Here is a 23,670-nt window from a genome sequence, read left to right as displayed (position 1 = left end):
TCTGTCTGTCTCTCCCCTCACCATCCAGTATCACCCATCTCTTCTCGCTCACACATCACCACCATCGGCCGAACTCTCGGTCTGCCCTCCCCCCAACCATCTAGCATCACTTCCTCTCTCCTTCTCTCCCCCACCACTACTAGCAAAAAAAACAAAACCATCATCCTCATTATCCCATTTCTCTCCCACCCCCACTCATGTAGTATTGCCTTGTCTTCCCCTACATCCTGCATTTCCCAGTATGTTCCCAACCCCCATATTCTGCATTGCCCCATCTCTTCCCCATCATATTATGCATTGCTCTCTTTCCCTACCCCCTTTCACTGTGTCGCATCTCTTCCCCCTCCCCCCATATACTGCACTGTCCATCTTTTCTCTCCCCAAAGTGTGTACTGCTCTATCTTTCTCCCACCCCCATATCCTTCATTGCCCCATCTTTTATCCTTGTCCTCTCCCACTGCCCTCACTCATTTTAAGTGATCTGAAGCTCCTCCACCAATCTGCTGCTTCTGTTTTTACTTGGGCTGTGGCAGGCAACTGCAAGTAGAAGGCAGGTGTAGGCTATTCCCCTCTGTGCTACTGCTGCTGCTGTTGGGCTTTGCTGGACCCAGAAACAGAAGGTACATCAAGCAGTAGCAGCACACAGAGAGTGGTAAATGGATAGCAAACAGAAGGTAGGGTTAAAATGGCCAATTTTTCTCAGTGGAGGAGGGTGAATAATAGAATGCTACAGAGATCTGTACTGGACTGGTGCTATTTAACATATTATATATGATCTGGAAATCTGAACGACGAGTGAGGTAATTAAATTTGCAGATGACAAAAAATTATTCAAAGTTGTTAAATAACATGCGGCCTGTGATAAATTGAGGGAAGACCTTAGGAAATTAAAAGACTGGGCATACAAACGGCAGATGAAATTTAATGTGGACAATGCAAAGAGATGTACATTGGGAAGAATAATCTAAATCATAGTTACTTGATGCTAGGGTCCACCTTAGTAGTCAGCACACAAGAAAAAGATCTAGGTGTCATGAAATCTTCTGCCCAGTGCGCGGCGGAGGCCAAAAAAGCGAACAGGATGCTAGGAATTATTAGGAAACAGATGGAAAATAATAAGAAGAATGTTATAATGCCTCTGTATCACTCCATGGTGCAACCTGACCTTGCGTATTGCATGCAATTCTGGTCACTTTAGCTCAAACAAGATATAACGGAATTAGAAAAGGTTCAAAGAAGGGTTACCAAAACAATAAAGGCGATGGAACTCCTCTTATATAATGAAAGGCTAAAGAGATTAGGGCTCTTCAGCTTGGAAGATAGCTGAGGGGGGATATGATAAAGGCTTACAAAATCCTAAGTGGTGCAGAACAGGTAAAAATGGATTGATTTTTTACTCAATGAAGTTACATGTTAATACTTTTAAAACGAATAGAAGGAAATATTTTTTTTCACTGAACAAATAATAAAGTCCTGGAATTCGTTGTCAGAGGATGTGGTTACAGCAGTTAGAATATCTGGATTTGATTTCATGTTATATTATTAAGCTTCACAACTTCATATTCTGACAGTCAGTAGTTTTAACTCGGAAAGGGTGTGGGTCCAAATGGAGTAGAAATGGCTAAACCCAGTACCATTGAGAGCGATACCTTGGCTCCTGAAGACCAAGTTTTTGAGCTGTGTGAGGCGAGTACCCTTGGGGGTGGAGGACCCACTCTATATTTAGCATATATTTAGGAAAATATATTTTCCAACTAGATCCTATTTTCTCCATACTAAGATTCATTATGCCCCAGGCTTTCAAGCAGAGCAGGAAGATAGGGTGTATGAACTGTGGGAGGCAAAAGGATTGGTTACTTTAGAGCAAATTTGGGAAGAGGGTGTGCTACACTCATACACTCTCTTACAGGGGGGAGCATGGTATCCCATCGCACCATAATTTTCATTACAGACAAATTAGCGATTATATAGTACGTAAAGCTGGAGAGAAACTTCACCGAGACACTTTTAGAACAAGCAATTGGGGGAGGGGGATAAGGGATGTATGTCATGAATACATCAGGCTTTACTTTTACTCTTGTTTTACTCACCCAGAGTTCTCTATATGCAACAATGGGGAAAAATTTTGTGGAAAGTAATAGAGGAGAAGAAGTGGGAGATGGGCTTTAATGGACATAAAATGCTAATATTGATGGTATTATAACCCACAACAATTGTTTCATATGTATCAAGCAGGAACAGAATTATGTTGGAGAAAATGTGGGCTACCAGAAGATAAGAATCATATATGATGGACATGTCCTGCTGTACAAAAATATTGGCAGGATATTATTTTTCTGGCACAGCAGGTACTTGGGGTGTCTTATCCCTTGCAGGCAGAGAGCATTGCTTATTGCACCACAGACCCTTTGGTATAAAAAACAAAAAGGATATCATAGTTGGGCTATACAGTTGTTCACAGCAGCCCGCTTGGCTTTGACTGCTGATTGGAAGTGCACATCGCTTCCCTCTAAATCCATGTATCTCAAGAAACTGGATTACCTTCACCTTATGGTGGAATTGACGGCCATCAAGAAAGGACAAGTGGACTCTTTTCGTAAGATATGGGATAAATATCGGAAATGGTGATTGAACAAATCTCCTGAGGGCGATTCTGGAGGCTCTGTTGATAGCAAAGGTTTTAACTAGTGGTTCTATGTGAGAGGATGAAGGAAGAGCTGTGCCGAAGATTCAAGAGTTCAAGGGGGGAAGGGGATGGGGGATAGGTTTAGGGGATTGTTGATATGCTGAACTATGATGTTGTACGTTTTGTTGATCTTTAATAAAACATTATATTCAAAAAAAGAACAAAAAAGAATATCTAGGTTTTAAAAAGGTTGCCTTGGGATCAGCAGCATGGAATCTTGCAATCTGGGATCCTGCCAGGTACTTGTGACCTGGATTGGCAACTGTTGGAAACAGGATACTGGGGCTAGATGGACCACTGGTCTGACCCAGTATGACTGTTCTTAGTTAACTAAAAATGGCTGTCCAAATTCTTCCTTCCTAGGCAGAAGTCCTTGGAGACTCATCCTCAGTGCAAGAGGATATTGCATCACCTGAAGAATAGGTCCTGGCTACAGATTAGGTCCTACCTCTCTGAAGTGATGCTCTCCCTTCAGGTGACCTTTCTCCTCCATGGCAGCACAGAGGTTGCCAGACTGGAGGTGGGAATGGTCTACTATATCCCTATAGGCCTCCTCTATATACTTCTCCATCTGCCTCAGCTCTTCCAAGTTTGCTAGTCCAGCCTCCAGGGATCAGACTCATTCCCTGAGTGCTAGGAGCTCTTTGCACCAAGTACACACATTACCTCTCACCAACTGGAGGATAATCAAACATGTGACATCAATGTAAAAGACTGGACAGCACATAAGTACACAAGTAATGCCACACTGGGAAAAGACCAAGGGTCCATTGAGCCCAGCATCCTGTCCACGACAGCGGCCAATCCAGGCCAAGGGCACCTGGCAAGCTTCCCAAACGTACAAACATTCTATACATGTTATTCCTGGAATTGTGGATTTTTCCCAAGTCCACTTAGAAGTGGTTTATGGACTAGTCCATTAGGAAACTGTCTAACCCCTTTTTAAACTCTGCCAAGCAAACCGCCTTCACCACGTTCTCTGGCAACGAATTCCAGAGTTTAATTACGCTTTGGGTGAAGAAACATTTTCTCCGATTTATTTTAAATTTACTACACTGTAGTTTCATCGCATGCCCCCTAGTCCTAGTATTTTTGGAAAGCATGAACAGACGCTTCACATTCACCTGTTCCACTCCACTCATTATTTTATATACCTCTATCATGTCTCCCCTCAGCAGTCTCTTCTCCAAGCTGAAAAGCCCTAGCCTCCTTAGTCTTTCTTCATAGGGAAGTCGTCCCATCCCCGCTATCATTTTAGTCGCCCTTCGCTGCACCTTTTCCAATTCTACTATATATTTCTTGAGATGCAGCGACCAGAACTGAACACAATACTCAAGGTGCGGTCTCACCATGGAGCGATACAACAGCATTATAACATCCTCATACCTGTTTTCCATACCTTTCCTAATAATATCCAACATTCTATTCGCTTTCCTAGCCGCAGCAGCACACTGAGCAGAAGGTTTCAGTGTATTATTGACAACGACATCCAGATCCCTTTCTGGGTCCGTAACTCCTAACGTGGAACCTTGCATGAAGTAGCTATAATTTGGGTTATTTTTTCCCCACATGCATCACCTTGCACTTGCTCACATTAAACGCCATCTGCCATTTAGCCGCCCAGTCACCCAGTCTCGTAAGGTACTTCTGTAATTTTTCACAATCCTGTCGCGAGTTAACAACTTTGAATAACTTTGTGTCATCAGCAAATTTAATTACCTCGCTAGTTACTCCTATCTCTAAATCATTTATAAATATATTAAAAAGCAGCGGTCCTAGCACAGACCCCTGAGGAACCCCACTAACTACCCTTCTTCACTGTGAATACTGCCCATTTAACCCCACTCTCTGTTTCCTATCCTTCAACCAGTTTTTAATCCACAATAGGACATTTCCTCCTATCCCATGACCCTCCAATTTCTCTGTAGCCTTTCATGAGGTACCTTGTCAAACACCTTTGAAAATCCAGATACACAATATCAACCGGCTCCCCTTTGTCCACATGTTTGTTTACTCCTTCAAAGAATTGAAGTAAATTGGTCAGGCAAGATTTCCCCACACAAAAGCCGTGCTGACTTGGTCTCAGTAATCCATGTCCTTGGATGTGCTCTGTAATTTGTTTTTGATAATAGCCTCTACCATTTTCCCCGGCACCGACGTCAGACTCACTGGTCTATAATTTCCAGAATCTCCCCTGGAACCTTTTTTAAAAATCGGAGTTACACTGGCCACCTCCAATCTCCGGTACTACGCTCGATTTTAAGGATAAATTGCATATCACTAACAGTAGCTCCACAAGCTCATTTTTCAGTTCTATCAGTACTCTAGGATAAATACCATTCGGTCCAGGAGATTTGCTACTCTTCAGTTTGCTGAACTGCCCCATTACGTCCTCCAGGTTTACCGTGAAGTCAGTAAGTTTCTCTGACTCGTTCGCTTGAAATACCATTGATGATTTGTTAACTAAGCTGCTAATAGAGTAGGAGATGACCCTGTGCTCAGTGTGTGGAGGTGGCCAAAAAAGCAAATAGGATGCTAGGAATTATTAGGAAATAAGACTGAAAATACTATAACGCCTTTGTATCATTCCATGATGCATCCACACCTAGAGTACTGCATTCAGTTCTGGTCGCCATATCTCAAAAAAGATATAGCTGAATTAGAAAAGGTTCAAAGAAGAGCAACCAAAATACTAAAGGGGATGAAACTACTCTCGTATGAGGAAAGGCTAAAGAGGTTAGGACTCTTCAGCTTGGAAAACAGACGGCTGAAGGGAGATATGACTGAGGTCTACAAAATCCTGAGTGGTGTAGAACAAGTAGAAGTAAATCGATTTTTTACTCGTTCAAAAAGTACAAAGACTAGAGGTACACCAGGAAGTTACATGGAAATAGGAGAAAATATTTTTTCATTCAACGAATAGTTAAGCTCTGGAACTCTTTGCCAGAGGATGTGGTAACAGCGGTTAATGTATCTAGGTTTAGAAAGGTTTGAACAAATTCCTGGACGAAAAGTCCATAGTTTGCTATTGAGACAGAAATGAGAAGCAACTGCTTGCCCTGGGATTTGTAGTATGGAGTGTTGCCACAATTTGGATTTCTGCCAGGTACTTGTGACCTGGCTTGGCCACTGTTTGGAAAACAGGATACTAAGCTAGATGGACCATCCATTGGTCTGACCCAGTATGGCTACACTTTTGTTCAGGCTATGCTAGTATTTAGTTTTTTTATTTATAGGTTCTCCTCTAGGGTTCTGTCCTGGATTTCATCATCATACCAAAATTTGGCTTCTAGAACCTCTTTCTTATGTCATTTGTACCCACATGTACTTCAACAACCAGCTCCTCCCAAGCACTGTCTAGAATCTTATCCAAGTAGTACATGAGGTCCACCACCTTTGTATTAATGGGCAACTTACCAAGCAATGCTTATACCCACTAATCACACAGCTATTAGTATTCCTAATTATCAAATCAACAGCTACAATTGCCTCCCAACCCTTCCTTCCTGGAAACAAAACTCCAGACAGAAATCCTTGGTGCAAGAAGATACTGTATCACTTGGAGGGTAATTTCTAGCTACAGCACACTTCCTTCCACACCAAGGTAACTTGCTCCTCCAGGGTAATACAAGGGCCAACAGGCTTGGTGCAGGAGCCGTCCTATTATGTCCATGAAGATTTCCTCTACAAAGCTCTTTGTCTACTTCAGCGCCTTCAGGTCTTCCACTCTAAACTTCAGAGATCAGACTCATTCTCACAGCCAGGAGCTCTTTGAACAGGGTTCATGCATACAACCTCTTAACAACTGGTAGATAAATCATATACATGGACTACTGCCTGTATTTTAAGTGTTGAGTTATAAGATATTTAAAGTTGTTTAGGATTAAGAATTTTAAGTCTCTTAAAATGATTTTTCTGTGTTAGCCGGTACTACCTTTCATCGACCACTTGCACTTTAGAGTTGTGCCACCTGTTCGCTACCCTTGAAGCTTCCCCATCAACAAAGAAGGAAGTAGAACTGGTTTCCAAGCATCACAATGGTAGGGTCCAAGGATGCTTTCAAAGCAACACCAAAAGGTATCTAGAGTGTGTGCAAGGCAGGCTTTCACCTTCAAGAAGACCAGATTATAGAGGGAAGGAGTTAATTAAGACAATCCCAGGCAAAATGGGGAAGCAGTTTATGGCACCGCTCTGATCCCCCTGTCATAAGTGGCAGCAGGGGAGGTAGAAACACATTCCAGTGATTTGGAAGCTCAGCTGTTTATGAAAGCAAACCAGACCCTCCCCCTAAAAAAAAAAAAAACACAACAGCAGGAGGTAGAAATATAATGTCTTACCTTGGATTTCACAAACTGCCATTTGGATACTTCCTTTGCAGCCCTTCCAGGCATCCTCCCGTGAGTCATAATATGATAGTATGCCACCACACAGGAGAAACCATCGGGGCTGCCAGCCTGTAAGCAAAAAAAACAGAAATGCATTTTATATTTAAAACAAATTTTAATGCAGCAATGAAAAGATAACAATCAAACAATTGTACAGCTGTCATTTTTAGCTTATTAAACAAAACATTATACTCCCATCTCCCCAAAGCATCCCCCTATGTTACCTCCTTAAACTCCAACCCAAAGATGAGTACCCCAACTCTATATAACCAATTAAAATCTGTGCAGCACCAGAAGGCCTTACACTTGTTCCCTCCAGAATGTGGGGCTAACAATATCTCCACCCCCATATCCCTTCTATGACTTGCTTCTGAACAAAACTTGCTCCACTGAGCTACTATGCCTTACTACAACAAGGTATTAAGCAAAAGACTCCATCTTTGTGGGTGCAGGCTCTCCAAATAAGGTTCCCAGACCCGTAAAAATTGTTTTTTCCTCTGGGGATTACTCCTGGCATCCCCAGCCTCTCATGTGGTTAATAGGTGCACTTGATTTCTCCAGTGCCAATACTTTGGCCGGTCCAAGGATATTCAAAACTGCATTATGCACTTCCTAGCCAACAGACTCATTTTCCTCTCTGTAGCATCAAGCCTGGAAACAGGAAGTTCTGTCAGAAGAGGTGGGAGCTACAGAGAGAGGCTTCTGGTGGCTGAAAGAAGCAGCATGCCTTCAGTGCTAAAGGCAAAGTCGGAGGGCCCGAGAGGGGCAGGTAGGAGAGAGAGAAAACACAGCACTTTCACTTTAACGAGCCACCTATTCTGCCTTGTCCCGGACCTAAAGTGCCACATAATTATATCTCTGCGGTTACTTCAAGGTCAAGGGTGTATGGCTCCACCTTCCCCACACCACTTGGCAGCCTTGGGAGCACAGAAGCCGGTCTCTGAGCCCAGATGAGCCTGCGTTGAGCAATTCTGGATTGTTGAAAGTGAGGGAGCAGAAACTGTTGTTAACGTGCTTTCACATTTTTTTTTAATGCACGTTAAACATTTAACGCATTAATCAAGATATTAATGCATTAAATGTGCTTTTCTACCAGAAATAGAAATCCCCCTCTCAGACATACCATTGAAGAAATCCTTGACCTTCTGTTCCATCTGTTGTCTAAGAGGGTCACTTTCCAGTGTTGCAATGTAATATTTGACCTGGCATAAGCAAATCAATTACCCCAACTAGCTCCTATCTTCTGCTCTAGCTCCTCAAATTTAAAAATTTCCCTTCCTTGTTCAGAAGATGCTCAAGCTGAATGACCCCTTTGCATTCCCAGAGAGCAAATGTGGTATTATCCAATCCCAGATCAAAAGCCATGTCACCCCTCAATGTGATCTGATCCGTTATAAAAGGATGTCCATCCAGATATCTTATAAATATATGTCACACTACTCTCAAATGGCGCAGGAGCAAAGTTCTCCTTCAACCATTGTGGAACCTGGGAATTAGTATTATGTAGTAACGAAAGGAGGTTAAAGGGTGCATCATAAGCTCGATTGGAGTGAACTGGGATTTCCCAGCCAATCTCTGATATGCCACAGTAAGCAGGCCTGATTAGAGAAGTGAATATCTGGCATTCCCAGCCCCCTTTGACCCCAGTTACCCAATGACAAAGAAAGATTCAATTGGGTTTCTTGTTAGCCCAACAGAATTTGGAAAAGGTTTGACAGTCACCTCACCTCTCTCTTCAACAGGAAGAACAGCAAAGTTTGTAAAAGACACAGCCATTTGGGCACAATTATCATGCGTATGAGACTAATTCTCCCCAATAGGGAGAGAGACAAATCTCTCCAACCCTCCAGACAAAGCCTAGTATCCCCCACCAGTATGGGAACATTTAACTTATGTAATGAGTCTACGTCCATTGCCAACTGAACCCTTAAACATAGTAAACATAGTAGATGACGGCAGAAAAAGACCTGCACGGTCTATCCAGTCTGCCCAAGAAGATAAATTCATATGTGCTACTTTTTTTATTTGTACTGTCCTCTTCAGTGCACAGACCGTATAAGTCTGGCCAGCCCTATCCCCGCCTCCCAACCACCAATCCCGCCTCCCTCCACCAGCTCTGGCACAGACCATATAAGTCTGCCCAGCACTATCCTCGCCTCCCAACTACCAGTCCCGCCTCCCAACTACCAGTCCCGCCTCCCACCACCAGCTGTGGCACAGACCCTATAAGTCTGCCCAACTACCAGTCCCGCCTCCCACCACCGACTCTGGCACAGACCCTGTAAGTCTGCCCAGCACTATCCCCGCCTCCCAACTACCAGTCCCGCCTCCCACCACCGGCTCTGGCACAGACCGTATAAGTCTGCCCAGCACTAGTCCCGCACTTAAGCATGTGAAAGAACCCTCAACCCACTGCAGAGGAAAATCTGAGCCCCAACTAGTCCGCACCTGTGCAGAGGCTGGTAATGCCTCTGATTTAGCTAGATTTCGGAGGAGTACTGCAAAATCTCTGCATTCTGTAATCATTTATAAAAGGGCTGCAAAGGACTGTTTAGGGTTTGTTATGCGCACTAGGATGTCATCCACAAAAGCTGCCACTAAAATAGTGGGGGCCTAGCAGTATCCCCTGGATGTTGGGGGATGCCTGAATGTCTCGCAGCAACAGTTCTAATGTTAATATGAACAAGAGGGGAGAGAGTGGACATCCCTGCTTTGTGCCTCTTAGAATAGACAAGGACGCTGACTCCATTCCGTAGGTTTTTGAATGTGGAGAAGAGTAGAGGGCTTTAATAGCTGAGACAAACCAGAATGAGAACACGTAGCTATCCAACACGATGAACAGAAAGTCCCAATGCACACGATCGAATGCCTTCTCCACTTAGATGCATATCAATCACCGAAGTTTATCATCATATGATGCCAAGATCCACTGTACTTTTTTCGTGATCGACCAGTGCCTAACAAACCCCACCCGAGATTCGTGGATCTATGCCGAAAGTATTCTGGTCATGCAATTTACCAATATTTTGGCAAGCAGCTTTATCTCCACATTGATCAGGGAGATCAGTCTATAAGATTCTGGTCTTGAGGGGTCTTTTCCCGGTTTAGGAAGAACTATCACCTGCGCCGTATCCATATTTTGGGGGATGGCTTCTGCCTCTACCATGACACTGAACAACTTTGCCAGCGGACATATTTCTTTTTTTTAATATCTTTATTGAGTCAGAGGTTTAATATCAAAACATCAGCAAAACAACATTCAAACTGCCTATTATAATACTGTCCTTACATCAGTATGGGGCAGCCAAGCTGCCGCCCACACCCAACAAATATTCAGAACCAACATCAATAGTGTAACAATTGGTAGAGCCGCCCCTGACCCACCTCATTTTTCTTCCCCCCCCCCTCAAAAAAAGAAAAGTAAAAGAGTGAAAGTGTGAGTGTGTGTGTGTGAGAGAGAGAGTGAGTCTGGGCGTCCATCTTTCATTTCGAAAATACGGTTTATACGGACCAAAATGCCATGGATTTAGTCGTTTGTGAGCTGGCGTTTATTTTTTTTAGCGATAATGGAAAATAAAAACGCCCAGCTCAGAAACATCCTAATCCAAGCCATTTGGTCATGGGAGGGGCCAGGATTCGTAGTACACTCACCCCCCTGACATGCCAGGACACCAACTGGACACCCTAGAGGTCAGTGCAGTGGACTTCAGAAAACGCTCCCACATGCATAGCTCCCTTACCACGAGTGCTGAGCCCCCAACCCCCCTCCCCCAAAACCCACTACCCACAAATGTACAACACTACCATAGCTCTTAGGGTGAAGGGGGCACCTACATGTGGGTACAGTGGGTTTGGAGGCCTCCCATTTACCAGCACAAGTGTTACAGGTAGGGGGGATGGGCCTGGGTCCGCCTGCCTGACGTACACTGCGGTACCCACTAAAAGTGCTCCAGGGACCTGCATACACGCAGGCCTCTAGGACTTGTTGCTGCTGTATAACCTTGGCACACCAGTTGACACCTGAAGACTAATCTCTTTGAAAAAGTCCTTTATTTGAATAAGCACGTTTACTCACAGTTAACTGCAGATCAGAGGTTGTGCCCCACTGGCAAAGAGTCTTCCTGGTACTGAGATTAGCAGTAGGTCAGAGCTGGCAGAATGCTGTACAATGCCCTCTTTCAGCAACATTCAAGGGAAGAACTAAGCGCTATAACGTGGATAACACATGAAAGGGATCTAAAACTGTGTTACAAAAATGGCCACTACCTCATGGACTACCGGAAACAAAACAGGGCACACTCTGACCCAGTAAGCAGGGGGAAAAGCACCATGGGAGTAGAGCCTACCAACTACCAACATCGTGAGCAGTTAAAACAAGCTACTGGAATCACGGAGCCCAATACCCTATACCCACCACAATGCATTGCTGATGTGACTCTGCAGTGCACATAACAGAAAAGGTGTCACACTCACCTGAGAGCCACATCAGAACCAGGGAAAGGCTGTCAGAGGATAGAACACATTCTGCTGTCATGGAGGTGGGTACGGCATTTGAGGCTGGCATACAGGCTGGAAAACAAAGTTTTTAAAGTGGATTTTTTTTTGGTGGGAGGGGGTTAGTGACCACTGGGGGAGTCAGGGGAGGTGATCTCAGATTCCCTCCGGTGGTCATCTGGTCAGTTGGGGCACTTTTTTAGGACTTGGACCTGAAAAAAAAGGGTCCAAATAAATCGGACCAAATTCTCGTCAAAAACGCCCTTCTTGTTTTGATTATTAGCTAAAGACGCCCATCTCTCCTTGGCCGATAACCACGCTCCAGTCCCGCCTTCGCCACGCCTCTGACACGCCCCCGTCAACTTTGTCCGTTCCTGCGACGGAATGCAGTTGAAGACGACCAAAATCAGCTTTCGATTATACCGATTTGGTCGCACATGGGAGAATGACGCCCATCTCCCGATGTGGGTCGAAATATGGGCATCTTTCTCTTTCGAAAATAAGCTGGATAGTGGATATACTATATTGTTTGTTTTGATTTGTTAAAAAAAATATTTACTTCTATATTTTTTCAAACTGCACATCCTCCAACACTTTGGGCAGCAAGGGTCTACACATGTCACTGTGGTAAAGGCTCTGCATTAAAAAAAAATAGGAGGGGGGGGGGAACAAATACATTTCTAATAGAAGAAAGAAAAGGCTGGAACAAAGGAAAACAAAAATATGGAACTAAAACGAGGAAACTAACTGAAAATAAGCAACAACAGGAGAACAGGAAGGGGGGTGAGAATATAACACATAACAAGGAGAAGACAGACAGAGAAAGAACAATACAAGAGAAAAATGCAAGGAAAATCCCCAAAACAAGGGATGCATGAAGAAAAAGGTGCAAGAGAAGGCAGAAAAGATGTAGCTGCCAGCAAGCAAATGTAGGCCTACGTCGGTTTTCTCCTTTCTTCTCTTCTAGCAAGCAATACTGAAATGAATGAAATCACAAGGAAGATTTCCACTTCAGATATTTGACCTGTGTATGATCTGGGTTGGCTATGAGTGCATCTTCCATATGATATGGAGCCTTTTTTTCAGACCAGTGATTGAACTATGCCACTGATCAGACATTAAAACAGAGAAACAGATCAAAAGAATGAAGGCAAATAAAGAACAGATGGCCTATCCAGTCTGCCTATCCAAGTCACCTATTATCCCTTCATCTCCCCTAGAGATCCTACGTACCTTTCCTAAGCTTTCTTGAATTCAGTTACAGTTTTCTTCTCCACTAACTTTAGCGGGAGGCCACCCCACAAATTCATCACCCTTTCCATCAGTGGCGTAGCCAAGGGTGGGCTTGGGTGGGCCCAGGCCCACCCACTTTGAGCTCAGGCCCACCAGTAGCTGAAAACTCCCAACAACTGTCCCTCCTGCATACCTTATAAATAGCAGATCTTTGCCTGCTTACACCAGCCCCACAGCCTTCCGTCTGACGTATTCCCGCCTATGCGGAAACAAGAAGCTGCATCAGTGGAAAGGATGTTGGGCCTACATGAGTAGTGTGTATTAGTTGCTCCTCACTGCCGGTGAAAATCTGAAATTTAAAAGGTGTGCAGGAGAGGGGGGATATTTGAGAGACCATATGGCATGCAGGCGAGAGGAGAGACCAAATCACCTATGGGATGGGATGGGGTGGGGTTCTTCTGCCCACCCATCTTGGGCCCAGGCCCACCCAAAATTGGGTGTCTGGCTACGCCCCTGCTTTCCATGAAGAAGTATTTTCTTAGTCTGGCAACCTCTGTGCTGCCACAGAGGAGAAAGGTCACCTAAAGGGAAAGTATCACCATGGAGAAGCAGGAAAGTGATCCTGTAGCCAGGACATGCCCTCCATGGGATGCAATATTCTCTCAAACCAAGGACATGTCTCCAGGAGCTTCTGCCCAGGACGGAAGGATTAGGACAACTGTTGTTACAGTAAAAAATGTTACTTGTGTTGAAATATATATATATATATATATATATATATATATATATATATATATTGATTCTATATTCTATTCTCCACCAATTACCTATAAGGTAATAAGATTTACATTTGTAAGAAAAAAAAGGGGAATTAAATATTATATTTGTGATATTACATTAACCTGCACTGGAAGGTTTAAGAACATGTGCTCGAAACATAAAAGACCATATATTCAACTTTAAAAAGGTTTATTTACAATACAGGTAATGTAATAATGTTACAAGCGAGAGGTAGTTTTTAAGAATCTTGCTTACAGGAGAAATGTGCGACAAGATAGCAGGTCTGAATCATAAATTAACTTACAAAGTCTGTTGTCCAAGGTAACAGGAGCCCAGAGATCCTTACAGCAGCCCGTGGGGGGGGGGGGGGGGGGAAGAAAAGAGCAGCAAAAGAGAAGAGAAGCCAAGAGAGGCGCGTGCTCCTAGCTTTTATAATGTTCCTATGGAAAACTTAGGAGCAACTGAGTCCTGGGTATTGTAGTTTGCAGGGAAGCATGGTCACATGCTATAAGCCTTTTGTCTGCACATGTGCTGGTGTCTTGTCTGATAGTTGATGGGGGGAGGGGGCAGATACACATCTGATAAGATTTGTCTGAGGTAGCCAGCTGTATTTCTATAGGTGATCAGTGTCTTTTGTTTAGCCCCAGCCTGAATCATTGTCTGTGAATAGGTAGATGAGCTTTCAGTCTGAGTCATAGGTGGAGTCTTTTGTTACTGCAGTCTCTGTGGCTACTGTCCCTCTTCGAGTCTTTATTATGCTGATGGACAGGTATCCACAGCCAGCCAAGCTTTTGTCCAGTCTTCCAGGTGGGAGGAAAAGAGGAACTTGAAATCTCTTTGCAGCAGAACCTTTTATCTTTGTATCTGATCTAACAAAATATTTAAACAACTCTGGTATCATGCTACACTGTTAAGGTTGGCTATTCGACCATTAGGCATGGAGATAGCTGGGTGGCTGTTGGACACGAGGAAGCCAAATTTACGGGTCCTTTTACTAAGGTGCACTAACAGATTCAGCATGCGCTAATCATAAGTGCATGCTAGATCTGTTAGTGCTTCTTAATAAAAAGGACCCCTTAGGCACTTAGGTAGAAAGCTGAAATCCAGAACATCCAGGGTGGCATTTTCTGAAGCACTCCCAGTTTCACGTGCAGTGCCCAAGACAATGCGTGGATGAGATGATGATGAAGAAAGAAGGCAACATTCTGGGCAAGGGGAAGCCTATTCCAGAAAAATGGGCTCCACCTTAACCAGGGTGGAACCAGGCTGCTGGCATCAACATTTAACAAAGGAGATAGAGCCACCTTTTAAACTAGAAACTGAGGGAAGTCTGACAGTTGCTCAAAAGTATGTGGCTCAGAACAAGGTGTCTTTAAAAGAGATCAACAAAACAGGGAAGATAGAGCATCTCAACAGAGAGGTTGAAATAAAGACCCTAGTAGGCCAGGGGGCTCATTTTCAAAGTATTTAGCCTTACAAAGTTCCATAGGTTACTATCAGGCTCATTTCCGAAAGAGATGGATGTCCAAAAAGTGACATAAGTCGGCATTTGGACGTTCATCTCACAGAAATGTCCAAATCAGTATAATCGAAACCTCATTTTGGACGTCTTTCTCCGAAGTGCGTCAGAAGGACGTCCAAATCTCAAGGGGGCGTATCGGGGACGTGTTCAAGGCAGGACTTGGGCATTCCTAAGACTTGGACGTCTTTCAGCCATAATGGAACAAAGCAAAAACGTCCAGCACTAAAACTTAGACGTTTTGAGCTAGACCTGTTTTTCTTACGAATAAGGCACAAAAAGATGCCCCAAATGACCAGATGACCACTAAAGGAAATCAGGGATGACCTCCCCTTACTCCCCCAGTGGTCAATAACCCCCTCCCACCCCCAAAAAGTGTGTTGAAGAACATTACTTGCCAGCCTCAAATTCACACTCAGGTTCATGACAGCAGCATGCAGATCCCTGGAGTAGTTTAATAGTAGGTGCAGTGCACTTCAGACAGGTGGACCCAGGCCCATACCCCCACTACCTGTTACATTTATGGAGGAAACTGTGAGCCCTTCAAAACCCACTGTACCCACATATATGGGGCCCCCTTCACCCATAAGGGCTATGGTAGTGGTGTACAGTTGGGGGTAGTGAGTTGGGGAGCTCAGCACACAAAGTAAGGGAGCAATGGTGAGATGTGTACCTGGAGCATTTATGAAGTCCACTGCAGTGCCCCCTAGGGTGCCTGATTGCTGTCCTGGGATGTCAGGGGGACCACTCTATTAGAAATGATGGCTCCTCCTATGTCCCAATGGCTTGACTTTGGACATTTTACACTTGGACATTTTTTTTTTTTCGAAAAATGGCCAAAAATCAAAGACGTCCAAATCATAGGACGTCCATGGTATTTTCGAACACAAAAGATGACGTCCATCTTTTTTGAAAATGACCTTCATCCCGGTTCAGAATTTGGACATCTCTGTAAAACGTCCAAATTCTGACTTAGACGTTTCATTCAAAAATGCCCCTCTACGTAACTTTGTAAGGCTAAGTGCTTTGAAAATATGCCTCCAGATGTCTTTAAATACAGAGCAGAAACAATTTAAAGACTACATATTACTATCAACTGCTGAACAAGCTATAAATAGGAATAACAAACATTGTTTGAAATGTCTGTAATGCCAGAAGCCTAAGAAATCAAATCGCAGAGTTAGATATAATAGGCATCTCTGAAACCTGAGGAAGGAAGATAACCAATGCGACGACACTGTCATACCAGGGTACAAATTACAGTTCAGTCTCGATTATCTGATCTTCGCTATACCGACCATCCTGTATATCCAACAGACCCCTCCCCCCCCCGTGATGCAGTGGTGTAGCTAGGTGGGGCCATGGGCATCATCTAGCGCTGGTCTGCGTTGGCGCATTGCCTGCCCTGCTCTCTCTTCCCCTCATGCCGGGCATGTTCCTTTAATGAAATTGCGCATGCTCAGTTTCACTAAAAAGAGTGTGCTGGACACGAAGGGAAGAGAGCGCAGGGCAGGCAATGCGGCAGCGGCGCCACTGGACGAAGTCTTTAGCTGGAGGGGGTTGGTGAACCCCGCCAGCAAAGGTATTTGAGGCAGCAAGGTGGCAGAGTGGCAAGGTGTTGGAGGGGGCAGCGAGGCAGTGGAGGAGGAGCAGCGACCAAAATGTGCCCCCCCCCCCTGGGCCGTGGCCCTCTTCCACTTCAAGGTCTGGCTACACCTCTGTGGTGATGTCATCAAATTTATTTCTATTACAAATCTTTGTTTTAGAACAATTTTTGAAAATCGAGAGAGACTGTTTATGCATTGTTTGAGAGGTTTATGCAGCATTTTCCATATTATCCGACTTTTTACTTATCCGACAATGGTCGGTCCCATTTACAATCGAATAATCAAGACTGTACTGTATATCACAATGATAGGATGGCCCAAATCAGTGGAGGGGTAGCATTATACATTAAAGGGGGCCTTGAATCAAACAGACTAAAAATTCTGCAAGACACAAAACACATCTTGGAATCCATATTGATGGAAATTCCATGTGTAAAGGGGAAATAATGATAAAGAGTGTACTACTGTCCACCTGGCCAGGATGAACAGACAGGTGCAGATGTTATCAGAAATTAGGGAGACTAACAAACTGTGTAACAATAATAATGGCTGATTTCAATTACCCCGATATTGACTGGGTAAATGTAACATCAGGGCGTGCTAGGGAGGTAAAGTTCCTAGATGAAATCAAGGACTGCTTTATGGAGCAGCTGGTTCAGGAATCAAACAAGAGGGGGAAACAATTCTAGACTTAATCCTAAGTGGAGCAAATGGTCCGGTGCAGGAAGTAATGGTGAATGGTGCTGGGGCTACTGGATAACAGCCAAGTGGCCCCAGCACCAGTGATCAGATTTGATATAGGCTGGAGTAAGTACACACAGGAAATCCAATATGTTAGCATTTAACTTTCAAAAAGGAGACCGGTCAAAAAAAAAAAAAAAAAAAAACTTAGAAGAGCAGCCGCAATGGTAAACATTTATTCAAGAATACCAACCTGGAAGCCCAGACCAGATATATTCCATGCATTAAAAAAAGGAGGAAAGGAGGCCAGATGACAGCCAGCACAGTTAAAAAGTGAGGTGAAAGAAGCTATTAGAGCTTCAGAAAATGGAAGAAGGATCCAACTGAAAATAAAAGGAAACAGCATAAGGAATGGAAAGTCAAATGCAAAGCGCTGAGAAGGAAGGCAAAGAGAGACTTTGAAAAGATGATTGCATGGATGCAAAAACACATAGTAAAAACATTTTTAGGTATATTAGAAGCAAAAGGCCAGTAAAATAATCAGTTGGACCGCTAGATGACCAAGGGGTAAAAAGGGGCATTCAGGAAAGACAAGGCCATAGCAGACAGACTAAATTAATTCTTTGCTTTGGTCTTCAGCAAGGAATATGTAGGGGGAGATACCAGTGCCAGACATGGTATTCAATGACAATGAGTCAGAGAAACTGAAAAAAATCTCAGTAAACCTGGAAGATGTAATTGGCCAATTTAACAAATTGAAGAATAGCAAGTTGCACTGACAGAACTGAAAAATGAACTTGAAGAACTATTGTTAGTAATCTGTATCTATTTATTTAACTAATTTATATCCCGCTCCATCCAAAGTTCTGGGTGGGTTACAAAAATACAAAAATATATTCATAATAAAAAATAACAAAGACACAAGGACAGTTTGACATACACACTTGGTCATATGACCATAATCACAAAACTTCATGGTATTTAACATATGACAGAAGAGAAATGGGTAGATTTAATTTTCAAGTACCACATAACATATGGCAGACAAAAAATGGGTGGATCTAATTTATGCCTCATAAAATAGCCATGTTTTAAGCTCCTTCTTAAATTAAACAAAGGAAGTAATCTTGCGAAGGGTCATGGGAAGCTCATTCCAAAGGTTCGGAACTATAATTCTAAACATAAATTTCCTATCACCTTCAGATTTAATAAGATGAAAAGATGGAACTTCAAGTAGGCCCTGATTACTGGAACCAAGCGTCCTAAACAGTTGATAAAGACACAAAATAGAAATAAGTATAGGAGAAATCATCTGGTGAAGAGCCTTCTAATTTATCTTTAAAATCAAGCAGGGCTCTACTGTGCTAAATCCTACTGAAATAAACACTTGATCTCTGATTTCATATTGCTTCTTTTATTATGTTAAAGCTCAATGCCCATTATTCATATTCGGTCAAATAGTAACATATGCTATTCAGTACAGCTTTACAGTGCTCAGTGAACAAAAAATAACTGTTCTTTAAAGAAGAAGAGGCAAGCAAGAGGCTCCATCCATCACAAAACAGCAAAAAAAAAAAAGCCTGTTTTAAGTAGGCTTTAAGATCGGCCTATGATCGCTTAGGGCTCTACTGAATATTCAGCCCAGACTACACCCTTCCTGTTCCGGACAGCCTGAAAATTCTCGGAGCTACAATTGACCGAAATCTCACACTAGAAAGCCATGCGAAAAATACAACAAAGAAAATGTTCCACTCAATGTGGAAACTCAAAAGAGTAAAACCTTTCTTCCCAAGGGAAATATTCCGCAGCCTGGTACAATCAATGGTGCTAAGCCACCTAGATTACTGCAATGCCATCTATGCCGGATGCAAAAAACAAATCATTAAGAAACTCCAAACTGCCCAAAACACAGCAGCCAGACTCATATTTGGAAAAACAAAATACAAAAGCGCTAAACCCCTAAGAGAAAAACTACACTGGCTCCCACTAAAAGAACGAATCACATTCAAAGTTTGCACCCTGGTCCATAAAATCGTTCACGGTGAGGCCCCGGTCTATAGGTCAGACCTCATAGACTTGCCAACCAGGAACACAAAAAGGTCAGCATGCACATTCTTGAATCTCCACTACCCCAGCTGCAAAGGACTTAAATATAAATCAACATTTGCATCCAGCTTCTCCTACATAAACGCGCAACTATGGAACGCACTACCAAATGTCATAAAAACAATGCACAACCTAACAACCTTCCGAAAATTACTGAAAACCAACCTGTTCAAAAAGGCATACCTTAATGATCCATCCTAAATACTAGACAACGAAACTAAACTAGACAAAATCGAACTCTCTACACTAGCCTGCTTCATTTACGTAGTCACTAATGAACGTTACGCACCACCACTTTATTTCTCATGCCGGAAATGAACTTTCTATATTTGATTGTCTAACTTACTCTATAATTTACTCTATCATTTATGAACTTCAATGCAATACCACTTTGTATTTCTCAATCCGGAAATGGCCATCGCCATTACGGAATAATGTAAGCCACATTGAGCCTGCAAATAGGTGGGAAAATGTGGGATACAACTGCAACAAATAAATAAATAATGCCCCAAATGCATTATTTGTATTTGGCAGAATACGAATAATGCATCAGGGGTACCAGGGGGCCAGATTCACCACAGACAAGCCTCAATATTTCTTTTTACCTATGCAGAATCACTCTCCTGATGTGACACATATCTGGAGTAGGATGGCAAAATGCCCTGCAGTTTTCAAGGCTTGATAGCAGCTCCCTTTTCAATTGCCACCTCATTTAAAGTCACATAACCCTTACTCCATATGAAACAAAGCACAGTGAAAGGACAAAAGGTGAAACAGTACAAAAGCCTTCCAGCAAATGTTAACAAGATTGCATTAGCACAAAACTGATGAGGAATAGGTCTAAAACAGTGATAAGAACAGCCAAAAATTAGCAAATGGTAAATCCTGAAGTGGTAACTAATTCCCAACACTAGACAATTGATTGAGCATCTGTCAAGGTCAGGACTTTGCAGTAACATTAGCCCAAAGGAAAAAGAACTAACACACTGTAGTTGGGTCGTGGTTAGCCCAGGCAGAGGTCACGACCTAATCAGTCATATCTTGAAGTATTTAGATCTCGCATGATTTTGACCAGATAAAAACTAGTGGCTCCCTGTTTGTAACAGTATTTCAGATTCTAGGGATCAAAGGTTTGCATTCGCATCAGTGTCTATCAGCAAGTGGCCAACCAAGTATAAATCCAGAAGGCCAACTCCCTTCCTAGCAAAGTCCATCAACCATTTGCACATTTCTCACAGATATATGAAAACCATCAGAGAGATTCTCAGGCAAGCAGCTGCCCTGTTGGCAGGTTCAGATTGCTGTTAATAGCACTGAAGTGGAAATTCATGGAGGTGGAAAGATTCAAATACTCGGTGGAAAGGCGTGAGATCATAGATAGGCCATTACTAAGATGGCATCAAGCCAAAGCAACCCATCCACACCCATGTCTACTCTCTCACTTCCCGCCTCAGCAATGACAGCCTGCGAAGGCACACAAACATGGTAACACATCTCATCATGGGAAACACCTGACATGTGACACTCAAAAGAATGGAAAATGATAACAGATGTCTTCACTTTACAACCATGACAGAATAAATGGCAACTTGATGTTCAATATTCATATTCAACAAGAGCTTTTGGTGCAGGCACCCACTTGTTATAACATCACTCCTCAGGAAACAATGCACCCTGCCAACCACTCTCCACCATGGCTAACATAACCCTTCACATTGTAGAGAGAACACCTGGAAGGAGTCCTAAAAGTAAACACCCTAGAGAATCTAGCACTGTAACTTTGTAACTGGCTGCAGATAAATGCACACATCAAAGTGTACATTCATACAAGAGAGATAAGTGACAGCTGAAAGGCAACTTTATCACTACACATCACGCTATGTTAATATGATATGCTTGATTCCTGTGCCATCGATAATGCAAGATGTGGAGTAAAATTAAATTCTGTGCTGTCTAGGAAGAATCAGGTAAAGTCATTAGTGCGTGCTTCTTTAATAAGTACATAAGTAATGCCACACTGGGAAAAGACCAAGGGTCCATCGAGCCCAGCATCCTGTCCACGACAGTGGCCAATCCAGGCCAAGGGCACCTGGCAAGCTTCCCAAACGTACAAACATTCTATACATGTTATTCCCGGAATTGTGGATTTTTCCCAAGTCCATTTAGTAGCGGTTTATAGACTTGTCCTTTAGGAAACCATCTAACCCCCTTTTAAACTCTGCCAAGCTAACTGCCTTCACCACGTTCTCCGGCAACGAATTCCTGAGTTTAATTACGCGTTGGGTGAAGAAAAATTTTCTCTGATTTGTTTTAATAAGTTGTATCTTTTGAGATAGTCAAGGCACTACTTACCCCTGGCAGATTTTAGATAGTTATTGCAATCATTGGTTTTAGGGGGCATAGATTATTGCAATGCATTATTGGATTGGATTTATTAACTTTATCTATCTCGTACAGAAGTGTTAAAGCGCTGCCTTAGTTTGTGTTACAGCCCCTTCAGAACTCTGCTGCACACTTTTAATTCAGGAAAGCAATTCACCTCAACTAAAGGCCCTGAACTGGCTGTCAGTGTTGCAGAGTAAAATGTCTGCTCTCTCATACGCAAGTCTTTCTAGAAACATATGCCTGGGTATTTAAGGGAGAAGGGTACACACCATCTAGGCCCCTACATTGAAGTGGGACAAGACTACTGGCCCAAAAGTGGTAAGGCTAGCTACGGGGCAGCAGCTAGCTTCTCAGTAGCTGCTCCATTGCTATAGAATTTCTTGCCTGAATGGTTACAGATGGGATTGAATTATGTTAGGTTCTGCCAACTACTGAATGCATTTCTATTTGCAGCATCTGAGTTATTTCAGTGAGCCTGGGTACAGTGGTTTGAATTAGTTGGCAAGCTCACTTCATTGCGTATGTTGTGATGGCTATAATATTGTAAGCGTGTAACTGTAATCCACTTTAACAACATATCATCAAGTGGAATATAAGACAAAAATTTCATCACATGACCATATAGAGCACTACTGATTTTATAACTGTTTGATTCTGTAGGATCCTCACTTTCCTAGCACACCTTTCCAGTACAGAAAAGTCAGCATCCTCGGAGTGATTCACTATGGGCAACAAAAGGCCCTACCCATGTAATGCTAGGGAGGAAAGGTGCACCTAGGATTAGTTCATAAAAACTCTTCAGCTCCATAATTAAAGAAGTACAAAAACAGTCATACACTAACACCTGAAAAGCAGGAAGTATAGTATATGGGCTTCTTATGCTGTAAACCGCCTAGAACTACCATTTGGTAAATAAATTATGGATTAGATCTCAATTTCAAGATTCAGAAGAAGTCCATATCAGTACTGGGGTAACGCATAGCATTGTAAGAATGTTTGGATTATATTCTAATCACTAAAGCATTTTTTCACAAACTACAGTAGATACATTGAGAACGGGTGAGACAAAGGTACGGGATACTTTTTTTTTTTTATCGTGCAACAAAATTAACATGTGAAGATAATAAACAAATACGTGATGCTACGGTTAAATATATTATAATACCTACCATCTTTGAAACTAAACATTTATTGAAAGCTGTACAAAACATTACTATAAGAATAGCTGGAATGATTTTAGGTAGGCAACGTTTTCTAATACGATACAATTTAGGAGTGTTTTGCTTGCTCTTTAATTGCATCTTCTCATTCACTAGAATGGAATGTTAGCACACACTGGGCTTATTTCTCGCTTCTCAACAGTGACCGACCATTCACGCCAGTGAGAATTTCTCAGCGCCAGGCCGGGAGAGAAGCTGCTGCCACTCACCGCTCAGGTAGTTGGTCCACTTGTACAGCATTCCCTCCATACCCGCAGCCGCTCCATTCAGCTCGGCGCCGGCGATCCCCCAGCGCTGACACATCCACGCTGCGCGCGCGCTCCCCTAACTCCACCCGACCACTCGCTGACGTCTCCGAGACCCTCTGCTCCACCCTCGCTCTAGTCTAGAAGCACCAGCAGCCAATCGGGACGCACAGTGTCCCAGCCCCTGCTGTGATTCCCGACGACTTCTCCGTGGGGAAGCAATGAAACATTCTTTTCCTGGAACCTTACAAGAGCCAATCGCGTTCCGGGAAGGACAAAGAGTGGGCAGGTTATTAAACTAGAGCGTGTCGTGATAGGTCTGTTGCGCC

General features: G+C 43.1%; 1 protein-coding gene across 1 annotated transcript in view; it reads right to left on the bottom strand.

Moving 5' to 3' along the window:
* PLEKHA8 (pleckstrin homology domain containing A8) overlaps positions 1-23,663 on the bottom strand; it is a 123,415-nt gene extending 99,752 nt beyond the window's left edge. Inside the window, 2 exon segments of the mRNA XM_030202538.1 lie at positions 7,024-7,140; positions 23,306-23,663. Coding sequence (XP_030058398.1) covers positions 7,024-7,140; positions 23,306-23,399 — 211 coding nt within the window. The 5' untranslated portion in view covers positions 23,400-23,663.
* Between the last annotated feature and the right edge of the window lie 7 nt (positions 23,664-23,670).

The sequence above is a fragment of the Microcaecilia unicolor genome, chromosome 1, assembly GCF_901765095.1.
Source record: "Microcaecilia unicolor chromosome 1, aMicUni1.1, whole genome shotgun sequence".
NCBI lineage: Eukaryota > Metazoa > Chordata > Amphibia > Gymnophiona > Siphonopidae > Microcaecilia > Microcaecilia unicolor.
The sequence above is the reverse complement of the archived record's forward strand: the minus strand, read 5'-3'. Positions and strand labels throughout refer to the sequence as shown.